Source organism: Anopheles merus, chromosome 2L (assembly GCF_017562075.2).
Source record: "Anopheles merus strain MAF chromosome 2L, AmerM5.1, whole genome shotgun sequence".
Lineage (NCBI taxonomy): Eukaryota > Metazoa > Arthropoda > Insecta > Diptera > Culicidae > Anopheles > Anopheles merus.
Window position 1 is genome coordinate 27,430,394 of NC_054083.1, and position 20,526 is coordinate 27,450,919.

Below are 20,526 nucleotides of genomic sequence, written 5' to 3' on the forward strand. Positions count from 1 at the left end.
TTTCTAGAAAGTGTTGCTTTCTTGTTATTAAACTGAGGCACAGGCTCTAAGTTTTTTGTTTGTTCACTGAGCAAGTAAGCTCATCAGCTTCATGTTCTGGACGCTTTTGTTGATATTTTGCCCACTCATCCAATGACAGAGCCCATATCATGCTGTAGAGCGCAATGTCGGTCACATTTTTGTCGGTAGAGCTGTGTTACCTTACCCTGCAATATTTTTTGCTGATTTGTCGTGATTTATGGACGATTTTTTCTATGGCAAAAAATATCTTCTCTTTAATTAACGAACTCATAGATTCTACAAAAACCTAAAACATGAACCTGAAGCTATGTACATACTTTCCAATGTTTTACACCGCTTTTAATTCAATTTACATGTCTGCAACGCTTTGTTTCCAATTAATCTTTAGCGACCCAACGACACTCGTTTGATTCCTCTTCCTGGTTTCCACGTGTGAATCTTCGCATGTCTTCTCATCCTTCCTCTCAGTTCCTTTGTGCGTCTTACATGCCCTCCTGTTGGCGCTCACATCGTTTCCTACACTTCCTTCGTTCTGCTCTCACACATTCTCCCTTGCTATCACCCTCACAAGACTCGATCAACAGAAGATCTTCTTTCTTCACGCGACCCCGCCCGTAAACGAACAGTTTGTAAACATCCACCGCCGCCCTTCTTCGTCCCCGATTCCGCCCGTCTAGCCATTTGGAAAACCAGAAATTCAACCCGTCGTGTTTCGCACCCCACAGATTTTGGGGATTTTTGGCGATTACTGTTTCTTTCTGTTGGCTGTTTTGGTCGGCGTATAAATACTACAACGCCCCGTTCGGTTAGACACAGTTAAAGTTCGACTCTCGTCAAAGATACAAGCTACTTGTGCAGATTCGCTTCCTTTCGATCAGTGAAATACATACATCATCGCTCAAAATGTTTAAGGTGTGTATTGTTGCGTGCTGCTGGTGTCGTGTGAACAGACTTGTTCAATATTTGTGTTCAGTGTGATTTAAATGTGGCGTGTGATGTGTGGAGACCACAAATAGAGCCGCCTTGTGACAATGGTTACTAAATTACACATTCCTATTTCTCATTGATCTCGATCACTCACAGTTCGTTGCCGTGTTGAGCTGCCTCGTGGCGATCAGCTTGGCCATGCCAGCTGTGGAGGTCTCGCAACCGATTGCATCCCAAGAGTCCCAGGACAGTCCGGCCGTGCTGGTGGTGGCGGCGGAGGACGATCTGGCCGGTGCTGAGACGGCCCATCACGGATATGGCGGATACGGTGGATACGGAGGCGGCTATGGCGGTGGCTTCGGAGGCTATCCTTATGGAGGATACGGAGGCGGCTTCGGCGGTGGCTACGGAGGAGGCTTCGGCGGATTCGGTGGAGGCTATGGAGGATACGGAGGATACGGACATGGCCACCATCATCACCATCACGGATAAGGGATGAGATCTACGACTTCTGCCGCCTCAGCTCACAACCCATCTGTTGTCGTCCTACCTCACTGTGATCAGCATTCAACCGACCATTTCGAGGAACACTTGCATTTATATTGTTGGGTTTGACTGGTTGTACCAAGTCTCATGCAACCTCGCCATGACCATCGATCGCCTGCAATGTTATTTATTGCCAGAATACCATTTTACCGTATGAATAAACGTTCACAAATTAAGCATAACGTTACGGTTTATTTATTTTTGTTTGCTTGTATTGTGTTGTTGTTGTATTGTTTATTGTATTAAGTGATTGGCCAAACAAGCGGCCTTATCACTGAATTAAAACTAGAACTTAAATAACTAACGCAGCGTACAATGACAAGACGGATCAACAGAATCTTGTAGGTAGGTGCCAGTCAAATAACATGTAACGCTGATTAAATTTACGGGCCATCGCAGTCATTGGGTCGTTCTCGCTGTATGCACGTCTTGTAAGGTCAGTTCTTATTAGTCTGTAGTTACGGAACACTCTAGGAGGGACATTTATGTTGACTCTAGCCAGTAGTTCTGGCGAATCTATCTCACCGACAATAAGTTTGGACAAAAACGTACATTGGGCATTATCACGTCTCCTAGCAAGTGTGTCCAGACCAAACAACAAACAACGAGTATGATACGATGGACGAGGGGTTACATTACGCCACGGAGTGAAGTGTAGGACAATACGAGTAACTCTCTTTTGGACAGCTTCTATTCTATTGGACCAAACACTAGAGAACGGACACTGTAGAACCAAACTGTAGAACTAAACTCAAGGATGGAACGAACATAGGACTTATACAGAGTTAACAGGCAGTGTGGGTCATTGAGTTCTCTCGAATGTCGACGAATAAATCCTAGCATTTTGTTAGCTTTGTCTAAAATATCACAGTAATGTTGTCGGAAATCTAGTTTGCGATCCAGGGTGACTCCTAAATCCCTGACCATATTGCACCGCGGTAGTTGTGTCACTGATATGCTATATATATACCTTATCGGACTAGCTATTCTAAAGAAAGACATAGACGTACACTTATCAACAGAAATTAGCAGGTCGTTATTGATACACCAGTCAGAGAAGACATCAATCGATCTTTGCAGAGAAAGAGAGTCGGAAGTGTTCCGTACGATACGAAACAGCCTAACATCATCCGCATAAAGCAAACAATCTGCTTCCGTAATGGCCAGTGTGACGTCGTTTACAAAAAGCGAGAACAGCAGTGGTCCCAAGTTGCTGCCCTGAGGGATGCCAGATGAACTCTCGAAAACGTTGGAGGAGACACCATCGATTTGTACGTAGTAGCTACGTTCAGAGATATAGGACCTGAACCAATTCACCAGCGGAGTAGAGAGACCGATCCGGGCGAGCTTAGCCAACAGCAAGCGATGGTTCACACGATCAAACACAGCCTTAAGATCACTGTATACTGCATCCATCAGAGCTCCGGAAGTAATGGCTGCGTGGCAGGTCGAGATGAATTCCACCAGGTTTGTGGTAACACTGCGTCGAGGAAAGAAACCATGCTGGCGTGTAGAAATATAAGAACGACAGTGATGCATTAGCGAGTTTTGTATGACGATCTCAAACACCTTGGCACAAGAAGGCAAGGTGGTTATACCGCGGTAGTTCTCAGCAGAGCTTTTATCCCCTTTTTTGTACACCGGAAACATCACAGAGGATTTCCAGGCCGTGGGTACAGTACTTTGTGCAAAAGAGAGTTGGTAGATTTGAGACAGAGTAAGCAACTTTAATATTTGTTTTATTTAGAAAAACTACCGCTAAAGAATACACGATCAGTAACTGATTCGTTACTTAGAAGTGATGTGTTCTTGTATTGATTGATTTGTTTTCTTTTGATAGCATTCGATAAAGTAAAATCTTGGCACTTGATACACAGATGCTCTCAATTTAAATAAATATAGAACCATATTATTGAAAAAAGACATATTTTGTTAAATATGTTCAAATATGCCATATTAATAACTTATTAACGGGTGAGGAACATTCTATCGTCATTGTAAGTTTGTATAGTGTAGGATTTATAATGATGAGCACGCAGTAAATTTTTGAATGGAATATATGTATAACATATGCTTTTTATACAAATATACATTATTTTAATATGAGTGAAGGATTTCTTTTTATAGGACACATTAATATTAATAGTAAAAATGTAATATAAATTATAAAAAATGTAATACGTAACAGCATGTAGTTAACAAGGTAAATGAGAACAAATATTTATAGATTTGTGAATTGTGCAGGTCCTAACTGAAACCTCATATTAACTTCTTCGAGTATATAATACTCAATATTTTTATGGCAATACCTTCATTGGTCAAACGATCAGCATGGGACTTGAATAATTTCGTAATCGTATACAACTATCGTCAATGCGCGTCAAACTTATGCGAGTCAAACGATCTGCGATTAAATTTACGTTACTGCTTGACTTTTACTTTACTGCTAGCTCGATGATTTATGTATACAGAGTTGTTTTTGTTAACCATAATCTATTACATTCTTCTTCTTTTTTTGTTAACAAAAAGCATGAGTTTTGTAAGTTTACCGAAACCTTTATTTTTTTAGAAGCTGGCTTTGTGGGACCTTTTTTTCAACTTGAACAAGGTAACATAATGGTAATTCTATCTTGTATCTGTCCAGTTTATCATTAGACCAGAGCCATTCTTATATAGTTTCATGTTTTTTATGCTTCATCTTACCGCTATTTTCCGTAGTTTCGTTTACATTAGACCAATCAAACCCATGTCAATTTCGCTAGCTTTTCCTAAGATGAAATGAAACTTCCAAATTTCTCATACACTTTAGAAGATCTTTACAATTCAAGTGAAATTGAAATAAAAACAACTAATCGTTATGCTTAATTTGTGAACGTTTATTCATACGGTAAAATGGTATTCTGGCAATAAATAACATTGCAGGCGATCGATGGTCATGGCGAGGTTGCATGAGACTTGGTACAACCAGTCAAACCCAACAATATAAATGCAAGTGTTCCTCGAAATGGTCGGTTGAATGCTGATCACAGTGAGGTAGGACGACAACAGATGGGTTGTGAGCTGAGGCGGCAGAAGTCGTAGATCTCATCCCTTATCCGTGATGGTGATGGTGGTGACCATGGCCGTATCCTCCGTATCCTCCATAGCCTCCACCGAATCCGCCGAAGCCTCCTCCGTAGCCACCGCCGAAGCCGCCTCCGTATCCTCCATAAGGATAGCCTCCGAAGCCACCGCCATAGCCGCCTCCGTATCCACCGTATCCGCCATATCCGTGATGGGCCGTCTCAGCACCGGCCAGATCGTCCTCCGCCGCCACCACCAGCACGGCCGGACTGTCCTGGGACTCTTGGGATGCAATCGGTTGCGAGACCTCCACAGCTGGCATGGCCAAGCTGATCGCCACGAGGCAGCTCAACACGGCAACGAACTGTGAGTGATCGAGATCAATGAGAAATAGGAATGTGTAATTTAGTAACCATTGTCACAAGGCGGCTCTATTTGTGGTCTCCACACATCACACGCCACATTTAAATCACACTGAACACAAATATTGAACAAGTCTGTTCACACGACACCAGCAGCACCCACGGCAGTACACACCTTAAACATTTTGAGCGATGATGTATGTATTTCACTGATCGAAAGGAAGCGAATCTGCACAAGTAGCTTGTATCTTTGACGAGAGTCCAACTTTAACTGTGTCTAACCGAACGGGGCGTTGTAGTATTTATACGCCGACCAAAACAGCCAACAGAAAGAAACAGTAATCGCCAAAAATCCCCAAAATCTGTGGGGTGCGAAACACGACGGGTTGAATTTCTGGTTTTCCAAATGGCTAGACGGGCGGAATCGGGGACGGAGAAGGGCGGCGGTGGATGTTTACAAACTGTTCGTTTACGGGCGGGGTCGCGTGAAGAAAGAAGATCTTCTGTTGATCGAGTCTTGTGAGGGTGATAGCAAGGGAGAATGTGTGAGAGCAGAAGGAAGGAAGTGTAGGAAAAGGAACGTGTGTGTGTGTCGAAGATAAATGAGTGCCAACAGGAGGGCGTATTAGCCACGTAAAGAAATTGAGGGAAAGGATGTGAAGAGAACCGGTGTGAAGATTGTAATGAGGAAATTTGTAGAAGAAATCAAACATTTGCCGCTGGGCACAATCAATCAGGAACAAAACACATGTAAATTGAGTAAATAACGGTTTAGCAGTAAAACATCAGCGAAAGAGTTTGAAGCCCGATGATCAAGCGTTGTTTTGAGGATCAATCAGTTGTATAATTTACGAGGAATCATTTAAAACACAACAAAAAGACAGCTGTAAATCACAACAAATTAGCCATCGCTAATTAAAGTGTAGAAAAAAATATGCATATTTACATAAAGTGACCGACTTTGCGCTCTTCAGCATGACCGAGCGCTGTCATTGGATGAGTGAGCAAAATATCGACACGAACACGTCCAGAACATGAAGAGGATAAGCTTGACTGGACGGCCAATAAATGCCAATCGGTCTCGGAGTGTGGACAGCAGTTCATCGACTCACGGGAAGAGAGGAACACATTCTAGAAAGAAACTATAATTGCACGAAAGCAATGGCAAGCATTACAGCTGTGTAGCATCATCAACATTAACGTTAAACACTGTTGAAATTTTAGCGAAGCATGATTTCATAATAGTGTAAATAAGATTATTTTTAGCAATGATGTGAATCGCCTGATTTGTCTTTTCTTTCGATAATGGTCCTGGATAAACAATGCGTAGGAGTTTACAGCCCGCAAGATATTGTCTCGTTACGCAACTGGATAGTAAACTGCGACCCCGACCGTGCGATATCAGCTGATTCGTCGATGATTCATTCCAAAACAAAGCCAAAAAGCACGCCACACACATATCAAGCACAGCGGTATCAAAACAAACAGCGTGTGTGGAACCGGCATAGCTGAACAGAACACGCCAGCACCATCCAGCTCGGAAAGCTTCTGTCCGGTTTGGTTGGTGAAGGTTCGTCGCTTGTTTCGCTGCGTTGAAGTCGTTTGTAGCGCAGCGTGCGGTTTTTACGTCGCCGCTTGCTGCTGCTGTTGTTTACTATGCTGAGCTTTTATGGTGTGCAGCAATTAAGTTTGCTCTCACACCGGCAGACACGCACACACTACGCATCCCACGTATGGGTGGAATCGACGGTTAGCCGGTTCAAACCGGAAGAAGGGATGAGCGACACAATGAATGGACCGCTTTACGAACCGGAGCTGCACAGGTCGATTGGTTTGTTTGCGCTTCGTATTGCCGGCTGTCGGGTGTCGGGTGGTGGCAATCGGGTTTACATTTGACGCTGGGGGTTTTCCCCGAATTGTAAAGAGCAGACAGAGGATACAACTGCAAAAGCGAAAACAGAACAGAATCTCCGGGAGAGTTATGAGTCTTCTGCTTTGGAATAAATATTCCTCAATTGCGCAATATGTGAAACAAGTGGGCGTCTAATGAAGGCTCAAAGGGTTCTGCCCTGTACACGATCAAACGATCTGTGCTGTTTGAGTGCGTTTATGGGTGTGTGTGTGTGTGTGTGATAGGGAGAGTTTGAGGTTTCTTAATGACCTAACTCTACGTTCTTTAATTCGAATTTGCTCACGGATGTTGCCGATCGCTTCACTGCCTCCCGATCGCAACTGAGGGGAGGAAAAAACGGTTTGATAATGATCTTTTTATTGTAACCCCTCCATGCTCTGATGGCACAAGAAAAAGGAAGACGAAACGGTGGCAAATCATGGAGATGGAATTGAATCACTCGCTCGAGAGACACTCGACAAAGAAGCCACAGTCACCAAGCTAAGGGCTGGGCGGGGGGGGGGGGGAGCTGGAATTAGGCAGCGATCGAAATGACTTCTGGTGTCGTGTGGAGATTTCGTATCAAAATCGTTAGTTGTGTTTGATTTTTACATGTTTGTTTCCCCCCCCCCCCCCACTGGTCATTATTTTCCCTTTTTTTCACTCCTTTCGAAACGTCCAGCAAAAAGCAACAACACACTCGCGTTAGAATGTTGGTACGGTCGCTTCTTCCCCGAACCTCTCACCATGTCGAATGGGCCCCCGACCAGTCGGCATGCGGGGTTGGAAGCTGTTTCGAGTTTTCCGTTTACTTTTTGCGATGCCGCAAATTTAATGAGTTCTTTTTAATTCCCTTTGCTTGCACGGGTGGGGTGGAATTATCTTTCTTAGCTGGATGGGCAGCGTAGAGGAATTGGTACGAGAAACATACCATCCTTAATGGTTGATAAATCGAGATTGATGGCGAAATAATGATCACGTTTGAGGCAGCATTATTGTGCTCTAATCACGCAAACCAGAGTTGCGGAAGATTTTTTAAATTTATACTTACGTAAATTAAGGGTTCTAGCTTGTTTTTTATATTTGAAATTAAATAATTGATGGTAAGTATTTATCTACACAAGAAAATCCTCTCGTAAAACCTTCTCAATTGCTGAGACAACTGGCGATCGCCCAAAACGATCGCCCCCATCTGGGTGGATACGATCCTGACCCATCAAAACCGTGCCTAAATTGATCAAAAGAGGATGATTTTCCAATCATGCACGTTAAGAGGGCCATCGTTTTGGTCGTTCTTTTGCCGGCCGGGCATAAGTGTGTGTGTTTGTGTGTAAACTTGTGTCCGTCGACTTCGTTCACTTCATTTCACACTTAACCCTTAGCTCTTTTCAATCAAAAACGAAGCTACCTGGTATTACTTTTCGGGTACCCGGGGGGGGGGGCACATTGCCCCGAAGAATTGCCCTCACGGGACGGGAACAAAGTGGGAAGTCCAAAAGGATATATAAACGCACCGAAGGTCAGTACGGCAGCGATTAGTTTGATTCGGAACGTGCTGAGGTGTTGATCTTAAAGAATATGGCCAAGGTAAGTGTGTACGATCGGGTTCGATCATCTTAGCCGCGATTCTAGGCTAATTTACGCCTCATTGCTCTCCATTCTAGATACTTTTGCTACTAAGCTTCTGTGGCGTGTTGCTCTGCCTCACGAGTGCTGCCCCAGCGTACCAGGAGGACGCTTCGAACGGTGTCCAATCGATAGTGCCGGTACAGGAGGGCAGCCCCGTAGTGATCGTGGCAGAGCGTGCAGGTGATGATAGCGACCTGGAGGGTGCGGAAGCGGCCCACTTCGGGTACGGTGGTGGTGGCTTTGGACATGGCGGTGGCTTCGGAGGTGGCTTTGGCCATGGCGGTGGCTTCGGAGGTGGCTTTGGGTTCAAAAAGTTCGGCGGCTACGGCGGTGGCTTTGGACATCGCGGGTTCGGCGGTGGATTCCCGGGCCACGGTGGATTCGGAGGCGGTGGTTTCGGGGGCGGTGGGTTCGTCGTTGGCGGTGGCTTCATCAAGGGCGGCGGATTTTACGGCAAGAAATAAGTGAACCGAGAGCGAGTGCAAAATAAAGTTTAATTAAGAATACTACGGACGGTATGCTTCGGTATGTGTGTGCTGTTTTCCTGCTTGGGGGGGGGTGAAGAAAAACCGGTCGGTTGTGGTGTTTTTTCTTCTTTTTTTGCAAACCCGTTGCCTTCCCATTTCGTTGAATGTTTTTATAAATGGCCATTCTCACAGCCGGGGCACACATTGCTTACCCTGACCTCCTACGGATGAAGCCGATGTGAGGTGAAACGATGCGCGAATGGAACCGTTCTTTGTCGTCTCATCTTCACAGCTGCGGCCCTTCGATGCTGCCCCATTGGTGAGGTTTGTTTTTTGTGCCTCCCAGCTGTGCACTATACGCCATTCTTTACCATCAATTTATCATCACATGGTGTGATTCCATCAAAAATGTTTGGCTGCATGAAAAATGACTTGTTTTTCTTTTCCAAAGCACTGAATGATACGACAAACGGTATGAAATTACGGTGGTAGAACGTTTGCTTTTGCTGGCGAGTCGAGCGAATCGAAGGCGAACAAGAATGTGTAATGAGATGCAAATTAGCTCCGTTTACAGCGCGCTTGGTGTAAACACGGGTGGGATGTAACGCGTCACTCATCGTCACTCGTAAAATTACTGATTAGCTGCATATGTAAGTAGCATCGATTTGGTACAGGAAGATGCTCGCGGAAGAACTAGTCGTAATTAGAATGGTTAAAAGTATCAATATGTAGGGATGAGTTAGAAAGGAAGCAAGTCCAACGAGGATGACTCAATTTTAGTTATAGAAGTAATTTGGTGCACACATACTTATTGGTATTCTTATTTTGATTAACAATCATTGCAACCTAAGGCTGCTCTATCTCCGAATATATGTGATGGCTGACTGTCGATTGACAGCAGGCTAATAAGTTCAAGCGACTATGGCTTGGCTTGATCCGTACGAGATGGAAATTATGGTTTGGCAAGTAAATACAGTCAATATTATACAAGCCGGTCTCATGGGACAGTCGTCAACTCGTACGACTTAACAACATGCCCGTCATGAGTTCAAGCCCGAAATAGACCGTGCCGCCATACGTAGGACTGACTATCCTGCTATGGGGGGAAATCAATAAGTCACTGAAAGCCAACCCCACAAGTGTGTTGGCAGGCCTTGACCGGCATCGGTTGTTGAGCCAAAGAAGAAGAGAGATTATACAAAAAAGACTGCTTCAAATATTGAATTGACACTTTTCTTACAAGAAAGCATGGAAGTATTAAGGAGATGGCAGAAACAATTGTCCAAAAAGCTCCTAAGCTGTCGAGTTCATAACGCCTGGTCAGGTTTTGTCGAGCAAGATTTATTAAATATTATTTAACGAAGAGGTGAACCACCTTTTATCCTTGTTTTGCATACAAAAAATTCAAATAAAAAAATTCAATTTTGTTGCAGGTCACAACAAAAATATCAATTGAAAAACTTGTTTAAAAAAAGTACATTCAAACACTTTTGAGCGAATGCCGATGCAAATTCATGTATGTGGATGAGTTTACATTTTTAACTGTCTCCTTTGAAATTTTTCAAGATGTATATTCATTTGATTATTTTCAACTCATTCCTGCCAAAGATTGCGTTTCAATGGAGGAAACATTTACTAAACATTTTAGAACGTACTAAGTGACTGCAGTAGAAATAAATAAATTAAATTTACTTAATATTTTTTACAAATTTCTCAAAATTTTCAAAAAAAAAATTAAGCTTTTTACCAAGAAGAAACAATGACAATGCGATGAATATACCATTTTAGAACAAACTACTTAAAATTCCATCCCGGTGCAATTTAGTACACCCAGGTTGATCGTATCGCTCAACTCTGACAGATACAGCTGTTGTTGTTGTTTAGGAAAAGATCATCAAGCACGTGTCAGACGCAAGACAATGCTCACTAACCATGACTCGCTTACATGCACTTACGTACCGCTCACCTCTTTTCCTCCCAACCGACCATTGTACTATCACAAAAAGCACCACAACGAGCGCAATATTTGAAAATGGCACAAAAACAAACCCCGCTTCGGAAGGCTCCCGCCAATTATTTATTCAACGGCTCAAGATACAGATCAAACAATTGCGCACCCGTGTCGTACGGTGGCTCCACCCTTGTCGATGGCGTCTGCACGATAGTGCATGTCCACGAACCTCCCCCTCCCACTCGATCATTCAATTACCATCCTTAGCAGTTCAATTCCTCGGATGAAGCAAAACGCAGCACAAAACGCAACGGAGCGGACCGAAGACGTGCCCTTCATGGCCCAGCCGAGCGGGCGCGAGCGAGTGCTCAATTTGTCAGCGCCGCGCATCGAGATCATTATCGTGGCATTCATTAAAAAGGCAAAAATAATAGCATAATGCGCTATCGATGTTACCCCCGGACGATCGGTTGCAGCAGCCGTCCTTCGCGCAAAGATCAAATCTACGACGAGCCGGCATCTTGGGTGCGCAAGTGAACGGGATCGCCGATGCTGCCGGACTTTCGGTTGCCGGTCGTCGGATGTGATCGAGAGAATGTGCCCGCGCCCCCGGTGGTGACTCATTAACATTTTCACACGATTCGGTTTCTCGATACGTGCCTAGTTGGTATCGCCGCCCGGGGGGCAGGATATCATCCAAAGTACGTAGTTAAATTAAATAAATTGAAAAAAGGTTTTCTGTAACTCAGAGTGATTCGGTTTATGTACAAAAGCGAATTTCGGTTGCTGTTTATTTCCATCGTATCAACAAAGAACTGTGATATAACAGTGTGATGTGTTTGGGGCAGTTGAGGTGCTTCCGTTAGTGTGGAGACATTCTCTTTCTCTTCTTCTCGTGCGTTGTTTCGCTTGGCTTACTAGCCGCTGGAACCGCTCCAGCCGCTGCCACCGCTGGACCATCCGCTGCTACCACCGCCATAACCGCCCGACGGCCAGCCCTTGCTACCACCGCTCGACGGCCAACCCTTGCCCGACAGTCCGCCCGACGACCAGCCGCCCGAACCGCCCAGGCTGCGGCCCGAGCTCCAGCCACCACCGCCGCCTCCGTATCCACCGCCGAGTCCACTGCCACCGGACGACCATCCTCCATGGCTACCGCCGCCGTATCCACCGCTACCGCCCGAGGACCATCCCTGGCTGCCACCGTATCCACCGCCCGACGACGGCCATCCCTTGCTCACGCCACCACCCGACGGCCATCCACCGAGGCTGCTGCCGCCCGAGCTCCAGCCACCTCCCGAGTGGCCACCGCCAAAGCTGCTGCCACCACCGTATCCGCCACCGAATGAGGAGCCTCCGCTGGACCAGCCCTTGCTGACGGGCCAACCCTTCGAGTAGCCACCGCCTCCGTAAGAGCCACCGCCTCCGTATGAGCCACCGCCGCTGGACCAGCCCTTGCCAAGTCCGCTGCCGCCGCTAGACCATCCGCCACCACCGCCGAGGCTGCGTCCGCCACTGCTCCAGCCTCCGCTGCCTCCGTGTCCACCGCCGCCGGATGAGATGATGATCACCTTCTTGCCACCGCCATAACCGCCGCCGCCGCCACTGCTCCAGCCGCCACCACCTCCGCCGCTGCTCCAGCCACCACCACCGCCGCCTCCCCAGGAAGTTTCGGCCGTTTCCAGGTCAGCCGCGCAGAGAACCACCGCAACCAGGCAGCTCAGAACGATCGTTTTCTATGGCCATCGAGGGATAGTGATTAGCGGGTTGATTTGGCATTGCAGCACGGCATGGGATAATAAGGACGCAACAAAACAACGCCCTGCAATTGCCACTTTGATGTTGGCAATCAGTTTGAGCATTACAGAAATACTCTACTGAAGACAACGTTAGCAAATGAAAACGAGAGTTGTACTAAAAACTTCAGAACGAGTGCAATGGAACTAATAACAATTCTCCTTTAATCAAATCATCGAGCAATGCATTAAGACTGAACTAACCTAGAATTGAAACAGGTAAGGTAACAGGTTAGCGTAAAGTATAATGTAACTAATTTCCACAACGCATTTGAGCATCACATAAAGACAGAATAAGAGGCACAAATGATACAGGCAAGTAAAAACGAGAGTAGTACTAAAATCGTTCCAAGAGTGTTACGCAACTAGTTTAAATTAGTATTTAACTAACTTTCACAATAAATTGAAGGATTGCATAAAAACATTACTAAGACAGAACGGAACTCAGTTGATTAAATCCAAAAATGATACTAACATGTTATGTGCTAGTAGCACGTTACTTGTACTAAGTTATTCCTTAATCAGAAAACTACGATTAATTTTGAGATTCTGTGAAGACTTTGTTGAGACAAGTGAAGTTGAGAGTTGTACTAAAACATCAACATTAGTAGTTATATGTTCTATGTAAGCCATCTTCTACAATCAACCACTACCAGAGGAGAGAGATAGAACTCAACTAGAACACTTCTCAGAAACGAGAGTTGTACTAAATACTTCATGGCAGTAGTACGGTACTTTTATGAATTTGTATCTTTAAAAATCTATGACAATACAACCAATCATTAATTGATTTGTATATTAAACAATATCCAAACAAATTGAGGATTACACCAAAACTTGGCTGAAATAAGCCAAAACGACAGTTGTACTAAAAACTTTATCGAGTAACTTCGAACTAGTACACACAATCCACGATCAATTCGTAGAAGACATCAGTACAGAACTGAACTAAATCACTTTCCAGTCATTGTACTAAAGACTTGCATACACGAGCAATGCACGAAACTGCTATAGATTGTTCCTTTAAAAAAAACTTCCACAGTATATTTAAGTTTAGTTCCACGTAATCGACGCAGGATACCCAGACGCACCTTCAACATCCTCGGATACGGGGATTGAACACACTCTCACACGCAACACTATAAAGTACACTACTGTACTAAAGACAACCGGTTGGATGCTGCTGCTGCTGTTACTCGGATGAACTATCCAAGTACACTATGCCGCTAGTTGGCGTCGGTACCGGCTTTTATAGTCAAAAAAGGGTAGCCGGGTTGAACTCATCGCCCGATGACTACCACCACCTGCTCGGTAGTGCCTGAAGCACACGCCACTTGTACCCCCTTGGGTTGCGCTGCAGATCAAGTCCACACCATTACCCCTCCACACTTCCCCGTTTCCCATTCACTCACAAACTGCAACAAAGAGCCTCCTTCGAAGACGCACGGCGAGATCAGGGCGAACTACCTGCGTTCACTTTTAGTGTACTCCCCCCACAGCAGCCCCCTAGCCCATTCAGCTGGCAGATCGTCATCATTGCCCTCTCTCTCTCTCGCTCTCCACACCCGTGTGTATCGCTACAACGAATCCGGCTCTTCCAATGGGTGACTCGGGGCTCATCATCGCCGGCCGTTGGATGCTTCGAGCCTGAAAGGCTCCTCCACTCCTTCCTTATTGATAAAGCGCGCAATTGAACGATCGAACGACGGGCACCGAAATAAGAGAACATAATTATTTCCCTCAAACCAGCAAGCAGCAGCAAAAAAAAAAACGGGTAAGTTTGTCCATCTTCAAATCCTGACCCACGCTCAAGTTCTGCACCCGATTGTACTGACCGGCCGGATCGATGGATGACTTTGCTATTCGCGGATCTCGCGCGATCGTTATGGATTATTTACGCAGTCAATTAAGAGGCGAGTACGGGGCGGCAGGGTGGTAGACATATGTTCCTGCCGCCTTTTTTGGGGGGTTTACCCCGTCACACACACACAACTAAATAAATCAATTATCTCTCCGGAGGCAGGAAATCGATCGGAGCGAACGATTTGAAACTGATCATCTCCGGGACTCTGCGGTCACGGAACGAACTGAGAGACTAAAAAAAAAGTGAATGTACATTATGCATGTACCAAAAAAAAAACTGCATCCCATGAGATCAAGGAAGTATGATTTCTGATTGATTTTGCTAAAGTTTGCCAGCTGTGTGCTATGGTTCTTTTTATCGACATCCTCTCGCATACGATCTTTTAGTACGAAAACGGTGATCGACACCCGTAAAATGGGTTTTTCTAAATTTTGCTTCATTTGGAAAGAATAAATGATTGCGATCAATAATCACTCACCCGTGTGTAAGCACCGAATCAATTTTCTGTACAAAGCGTCTGGCGACTTCTCAGCTGTCCAATAGCTGTGCTTACACAGCCGTTCTAATTGCTCTAATTATACGCTTCTCTGAGCGTGTTTGGACGTTTAATTTCGCATCTAAAATGTATGTACGCCCCGAATTCCGTGCACGATCACGCGATTCTCGATCGCGATCCCCGCTTCAATGCATCATCGATCCCCGGCTTGATCGGACTGTAATTAAACACCTCCATCTGAACGAAGGCAAGCAAAAGCTTTCGGGTGCCTCGTTGGCAAATGATTTAATCATAATCGGGACGCACGCGCTGCTTATCGTGCCCTAGCGTAGCGCAGAGCGGAGAGCATTTAATTTGTACTTGCATTGATTCATTGGCAAAAATGGCACACGAACCGAACCGTTCCTGGGCCAGCCAAGGCTGGGGGGGGGGGGGGGAGGCAATGTTACGCGATTAGCTGCTGCTTCCAAAAACGGAGTTGCTCCAGTGCGGGCTTTGTCGGGAGGGGTGTGGTGTCGATCCTTTAAATGGATCATTTATTTTTCGTTTGCTGCTTTCCGAAGAATGGAAGTACCTGTACTTTAGCAATAGGTACATTGCACAACCAAACTTTGGCCGGAGCCAAAAGCAAAAGCCAAACCGCGAGTCATGCCGCACAGCAAATGGAAGTTGCCATCCATCAGCAATCACAATGGTCGCGAAGAGAGCACCCAGTGCCACCAGTGTGAACGTGTGTACACACCGCGCGTACATATGAATGATGATGGGCCGGCTCAGCAGGATGAGACTCCCAAAGAAGGGAGCAACCGACAATACAAAAAAAAACACACAACATTAATTTAATGTCACACGGACGGTTAAAGTTTGGATGGAGAACACAACATTTCGGCATTTGACGGCAGAATTGATCGCACCCCAAGCGGTGGCGGAGTCCTCCACCAGCCCGCGCACGGCCCGAAGATGATGGGCCTTTTGTTTCGCTAATGGTTCAAGTCGCCCGTCTCAAAGCCCTTACACCCTGTCGACGATCGGATAAGAGTGTGCGGTGGGGGGGGGCATCTTCGAACTAGGCAAAGTGTAAAAATTGCATTACCAGGCCGCCGGCCCATCAAACGATTTTAAGGTTAATTATGATTTGCCAATATAGTTTTCTTGCAGGCGCTCGCACAGCAGACCTTGGGCCTGAAGAGTAAACACTCGTACGTAGCAATGACCAGACCATGTAGGTATGTTGTGTTTTGATGAACATGAAAAAAAAAAGATGCAGATTTTTATGGGAAAATACAACCCCCATCGGCACCCATCGGAAGAGTGTGGCACTGCACGTGCGCGATAAGATGATATCATCCGGCAAGCTAGCCCGCCGGAGGAGCGCATTAGCTAGACGGAGTTGCATAAACAGCTTGACACATTACGCTGCCCAGCTAGAATGGAATGCAGAAGGGGTTGGAAATCCCCTAGAAATAGTGAGAACGTTCCGTAAAACATCTTCCCCGGTAGGATCATCAATTTGGAACCAGCAAAGTGTCCCGCCGTACAACGATTTTCCTTTTTCTAAACGGTGCTTGTCATAAGTATGATGTGAATTGTATTGGTGGTTTGTGGTTCAGTATTACTTATAATAAGAGACACACAAACGAACTCTACTTTTAAAATGTAACCATTCCTATACAGATCACACCATTATTATTGATTTCGTTTCATTTATCTTGCCATCTGTTAACTGTAACTGTAACGAAACAGTTTCAAATACATCGGAACAAAAGATGAGACACGACCTTCGCCACACGCCAAACAGACGAACTAATGTGCTCCGATACGATACCGGCCAGGGCAACATCATTCACCCGCGTTCGGTTCCAGCAATTACCCACTCACAAACGCTTCCTAGTTCCGGGAACGATCATACGATCTGTATGTGGCGGCTTCTAAGACACGGTAAAGTGATCCTTAAGATGATCGCGAACGTGCACCTCCTCGTAGGAGCGTTCCCTCTTCACGTTGTTCAAACTTCAACTGAAGCGTGAGGGATGATTCTGGGATTCTAATCGTTTCTGCATGACAAAGTGTCAAGCATTCGTAGAGACATAATGTGTGAAGAGGTTCCTTATTATTGCTTAGCAAAGCGGGGGGTTATCTAGTTTTGAGCTCCGTTTCTTTTGTTAATTGACAAAGAGATGTTCTAAAAACACCAAAAACTGTATGCACACAAGTCCATAATTTTAAAATATTAATTACAAATAAATATGAATTAAGTTGCTCTAAGCTTGTCAGTATAACACCCTTACTTGTTTAGCATATGATAGAGCAAAACTTGCGATGTTGCGTACATATGACAATCTGCGTCAGCACGGACACGGTCACCACACGCACCTGAACGCACACCGAACAATATGTAAAGATAATTAATCACACTCCCTTGTTGTAACTTCGTTTACAAATCGCTCAACCAAAACAGGGGTGCATACACCGTGATGGGTGTCACTACTAGCGCTGGAAACAGTCGCGATCTATTCCTCCCAGCTGTGTTTTGTTGCGCTTCTTTCCCAACTCAGATCAGATGAGCGACGAACCATTAAGATAAGACAAGTGTAACGGGGTAGCAGATTTACGTATTCAATAATACAAATCCTTCAAGGTCACCCGTGGTAGCCGCAATATCTCCCGCTGATATGAAATAAATCATCACACGCAACACCGTCAGCAAGGTTTCGATTCCCAAAAGCTCATTGTTTGGCGTTTGGCAGACCCTCCACCACACACCAACAACACCACCACCCGAAGAAGCAGGATGTGAGGTGAGGTGGCAAATTAATTAAATCTTAATCGCTGCTGTTCCCACCGCCACCGTGGTGCCGGAAGTCGTGAACGAGAGCGAGATGGAAGCATAAACACACTTTTAAAAGCTCCCGCGGGGTGGGTGATTATGGTGGGTGAGTTATAATTATCCGGTGGCAAACGGGCTGGGATGTGTGATGGTGAAACGCGTCTGATGAGCGATCGTATTTTTGCTTTCGATTGATCAATTGTGTATTAAAAATAAAACACCCCACACTAAAGCTTCTTCGGTGCGGCAGCTTCAAGTTCAAGACGTTTCGGTGGATGATTGCAATAAAACTGCTAAACGGGTCATATTTCACCCAAGCATCATTAGGCTCATAAAGAGCCGCTCACAACGGCTGCTCTGTCCTTCTCAACGGCAGGGTGGTTTTGGCAGAATGCAGATGCACTGAGACGGTCAGAGAGACGGGATTTGCGGCTACATTTAATTGATTATCATCATCGCGATGGCGCTAATGATACCCCCAAGACATGACGGAAGGGCTTGGGTAGGCTAGCAGGCAGCACGCACACACACACGATACACAAAAAGTTATACAAATTAAGACTGATGCCGGCATGAGGTCACGATCGAGTGTAAGCGCGCATGTTCACGTGAACCACATTCATCTCAAGCAGCGGGTGCCGCACACACACACACACACATACGAGATTGTCGTATAACGCCGCAAGCACACACATGATATAATGGGTCGGAAAATGGGAACGAGCCCCCCCTTAGGAGACGGATGAATCATTGTTCTCTAAGCCGTCATGTGCGGTGGGTGAAGATGTCGGAAACGGATTTAAGCTACTCTCACACACACTCGTACAGTGTTAAATTGTTTCATTTGAAAAAAGAGGCAAGGCTAAAACATGGTTGGGAGTAAAATTAACAAGCAAAATAGATGAACGAAATAGGCAATTCAGTAAAAGGGCAAAAAAAAAGAAACACAAACATAATATTGGTATAGAAGAGTTAACATTAGCGGTAAGCAAAACACACAACCAAACAACGACAAAAAAAACATATCCAAGAACATTCAAATAAAGAACTGAATGAACAAAACAAAACAACAACCAAACAATCCGACACTAATGCACCAGTTCAAACTGACCATTTTCAACGCCTTTTCATCACCTTCGCCTTCAACGGCGGGGATCGCCGCAACCAAATCGATTCGTCTCGGTAGTGAACATCGCTGGCGATTAAAGAAAAGGCTTACATACCTGTTACGGGGTAAACGTGAGCCAAAACCGTGCACGCACGATGCTGCAGAAGATGAACACCCCCCTCTCTCTCTCTGGATTGATGAATAATTCCGTGTGGCGGATCGCGTGATGGCAATGGGGCGGCGGTGGTTGATGGTGTCCCTCCTTCTTCCTTCATCGATCCACGGACGCTTCGATGTGTGTTGTGTAAAGTGGAAGGTCAGCGCCTACCAATCTTCTTCTCACTAGGCTCGTCCATTTCCCTGCGAATGAAGAGAATACCGAGCATCAGAATCGAAATGTAATGACATTTTCCCCCCATTGCGTGTGCCACTCGTCCGACTTGCTACTTACCGAGCTTTATCTGCCATTCCCGCGCGGAACCAATTCCGGGGGAAAAGGCCACCGTTGCAACCGCGACACCGGTTGACGTTGATTGATGATGGCCAATTTTTGCTCTCTTTTTTTCTCGCTTACTCACCCACTGTTGGTTCGAGCTGTTGACAACTGGCCTCACAACTTGTGGGCTCGTAGTGGAAGAGTACTGCACCCAAGTTTAATTACACATCCGTTGGCCAAATGTATGTTGGGGCGCCACATGGCGCGCTCGCTTAATGCTAATATTTGAGCAAGAAGCGTTTTTTTTTCTTTCTCTATCGCACTAATGATCAACGATCATCCGTCCGAGGCGGCACGCGTGCTTTGATCGAAGTGATTTAAGATCGACGACGTCGACACCAAAATAGTGATGATCGCGTTGTCATCATGTGCGCAAAAATATTGTTCAATGCAATTTCATGTTCATTTTTATCTGTGTTTTACTGCAATTTGTAAGGTATTCTTGGTTTGATGAACTGTGAGAGTGTGTTTTTGTGTGTGTGTGTGTGTGTGTGTGTGTGTGTGTGTGTGTGTGTGTGTGTGTGTGTGTGTGTGTGTGTGTGTGTGTTTTGTTTTTGTTGCTCCTCTTCATTATTTCACTATTATTGTTTCAATAAACACTTCCTTTTGCTTACTGCTTCGTCTACTTTCAATCTTGTCTTGTAATGTTGTTCTCTTCTCCTCTAACGAACCATTCCACTTCATGTGTGTTGCGTGACGTTAAGTATTGTTTATGTATGGTTCCTGTCCTGTTACTGTCCTCGATCATTAACGTTCTATTTAAGATCAGAAAACCCCCTACTTAGAGTGATGTGTGTAAGTGTGAGTGTTTTTATTTTATTTGGAGAGGTATAGTACAACACGCACTCTCAATTCATCGTTCGCATCCAGCACACACACACAAATACAATATGCAAGATATAATATATATATATATATATATATATATATATATATATATATATATATATATATATATATATATATATATATATATATATATATATATATATATATATATATATATATATATGATCATCAATAAACACTTTCAACGGCACTATCACGTGCGTGCATGATCACCGTCCGCTCTTACCCTATAA

General features: G+C 45.0%; 4 protein-coding genes across 4 annotated transcripts; 2 read left to right on the plus strand and 2 right to left on the minus strand.

Annotated features, from left to right (window-relative positions):
* The first annotated feature begins 815 nt into the window (after window positions 1–815).
* LOC121592550 (glycine-rich cell wall structural protein-like) lies at window positions 816–1,676 on the plus strand. The gene is made up of 2 exons (XM_041914121.1): window positions 816–933; window positions 1,105–1,676. The coding sequence occupies exons 1-2, from the start codon at window positions 925–927 to the stop codon at window positions 1,438–1,440; spliced, it is 345 nt and encodes a 114-aa protein (XP_041770055.1). The 5' UTR covers window positions 816–924; the 3' UTR covers window positions 1,441–1,676.
* Window positions 1,677–4,349: 2,673 nt separating this feature from the next.
* Window positions 4,350–5,210, minus strand: LOC121594221 (glycine-rich cell wall structural protein-like). Its single transcript, XM_041917276.1, has 2 exons — window positions 5,095–5,210; window positions 4,350–4,921 (listed from the first exon to the last, which is right to left on the minus strand). Exons 1-2 carry the CDS (start codon window positions 5,101–5,103, stop codon window positions 4,586–4,588), a joined length of 345 nt encoding a protein of 114 aa, XP_041773210.1. The 5' UTR covers window positions 5,104–5,210; the 3' UTR covers window positions 4,350–4,585.
* A 3,084-nt stretch (window positions 5,211–8,294) lies between these two features.
* Window positions 8,295–8,945, plus strand: LOC121592658 (glycine-rich protein DOT1-like). Its single transcript, XM_041914300.1, has 2 exons — window positions 8,295–8,397; window positions 8,475–8,945. The coding sequence occupies exons 1-2, from the start codon at window positions 8,389–8,391 to the stop codon at window positions 8,901–8,903; spliced, it is 438 nt and encodes a 145-aa protein (XP_041770234.1). The 5' UTR covers window positions 8,295–8,388; the 3' UTR covers window positions 8,904–8,945.
* A 2,666-nt stretch (window positions 8,946–11,611) lies between these two features.
* Window positions 11,612–13,889, minus strand: LOC121593538 (loricrin-like). Its single transcript, XM_041915989.1, has 2 exons — window positions 13,745–13,889; window positions 11,612–12,593 (listed from the first exon to the last, which is right to left on the minus strand). Exons 1-2 carry the CDS (start codon window positions 13,751–13,753, stop codon window positions 11,775–11,777), a joined length of 828 nt encoding a protein of 275 aa, XP_041771923.1. The 5' UTR covers window positions 13,754–13,889; the 3' UTR covers window positions 11,612–11,774.
* Window positions 13,890–20,526: the final 6,637 nt, after the last annotated feature.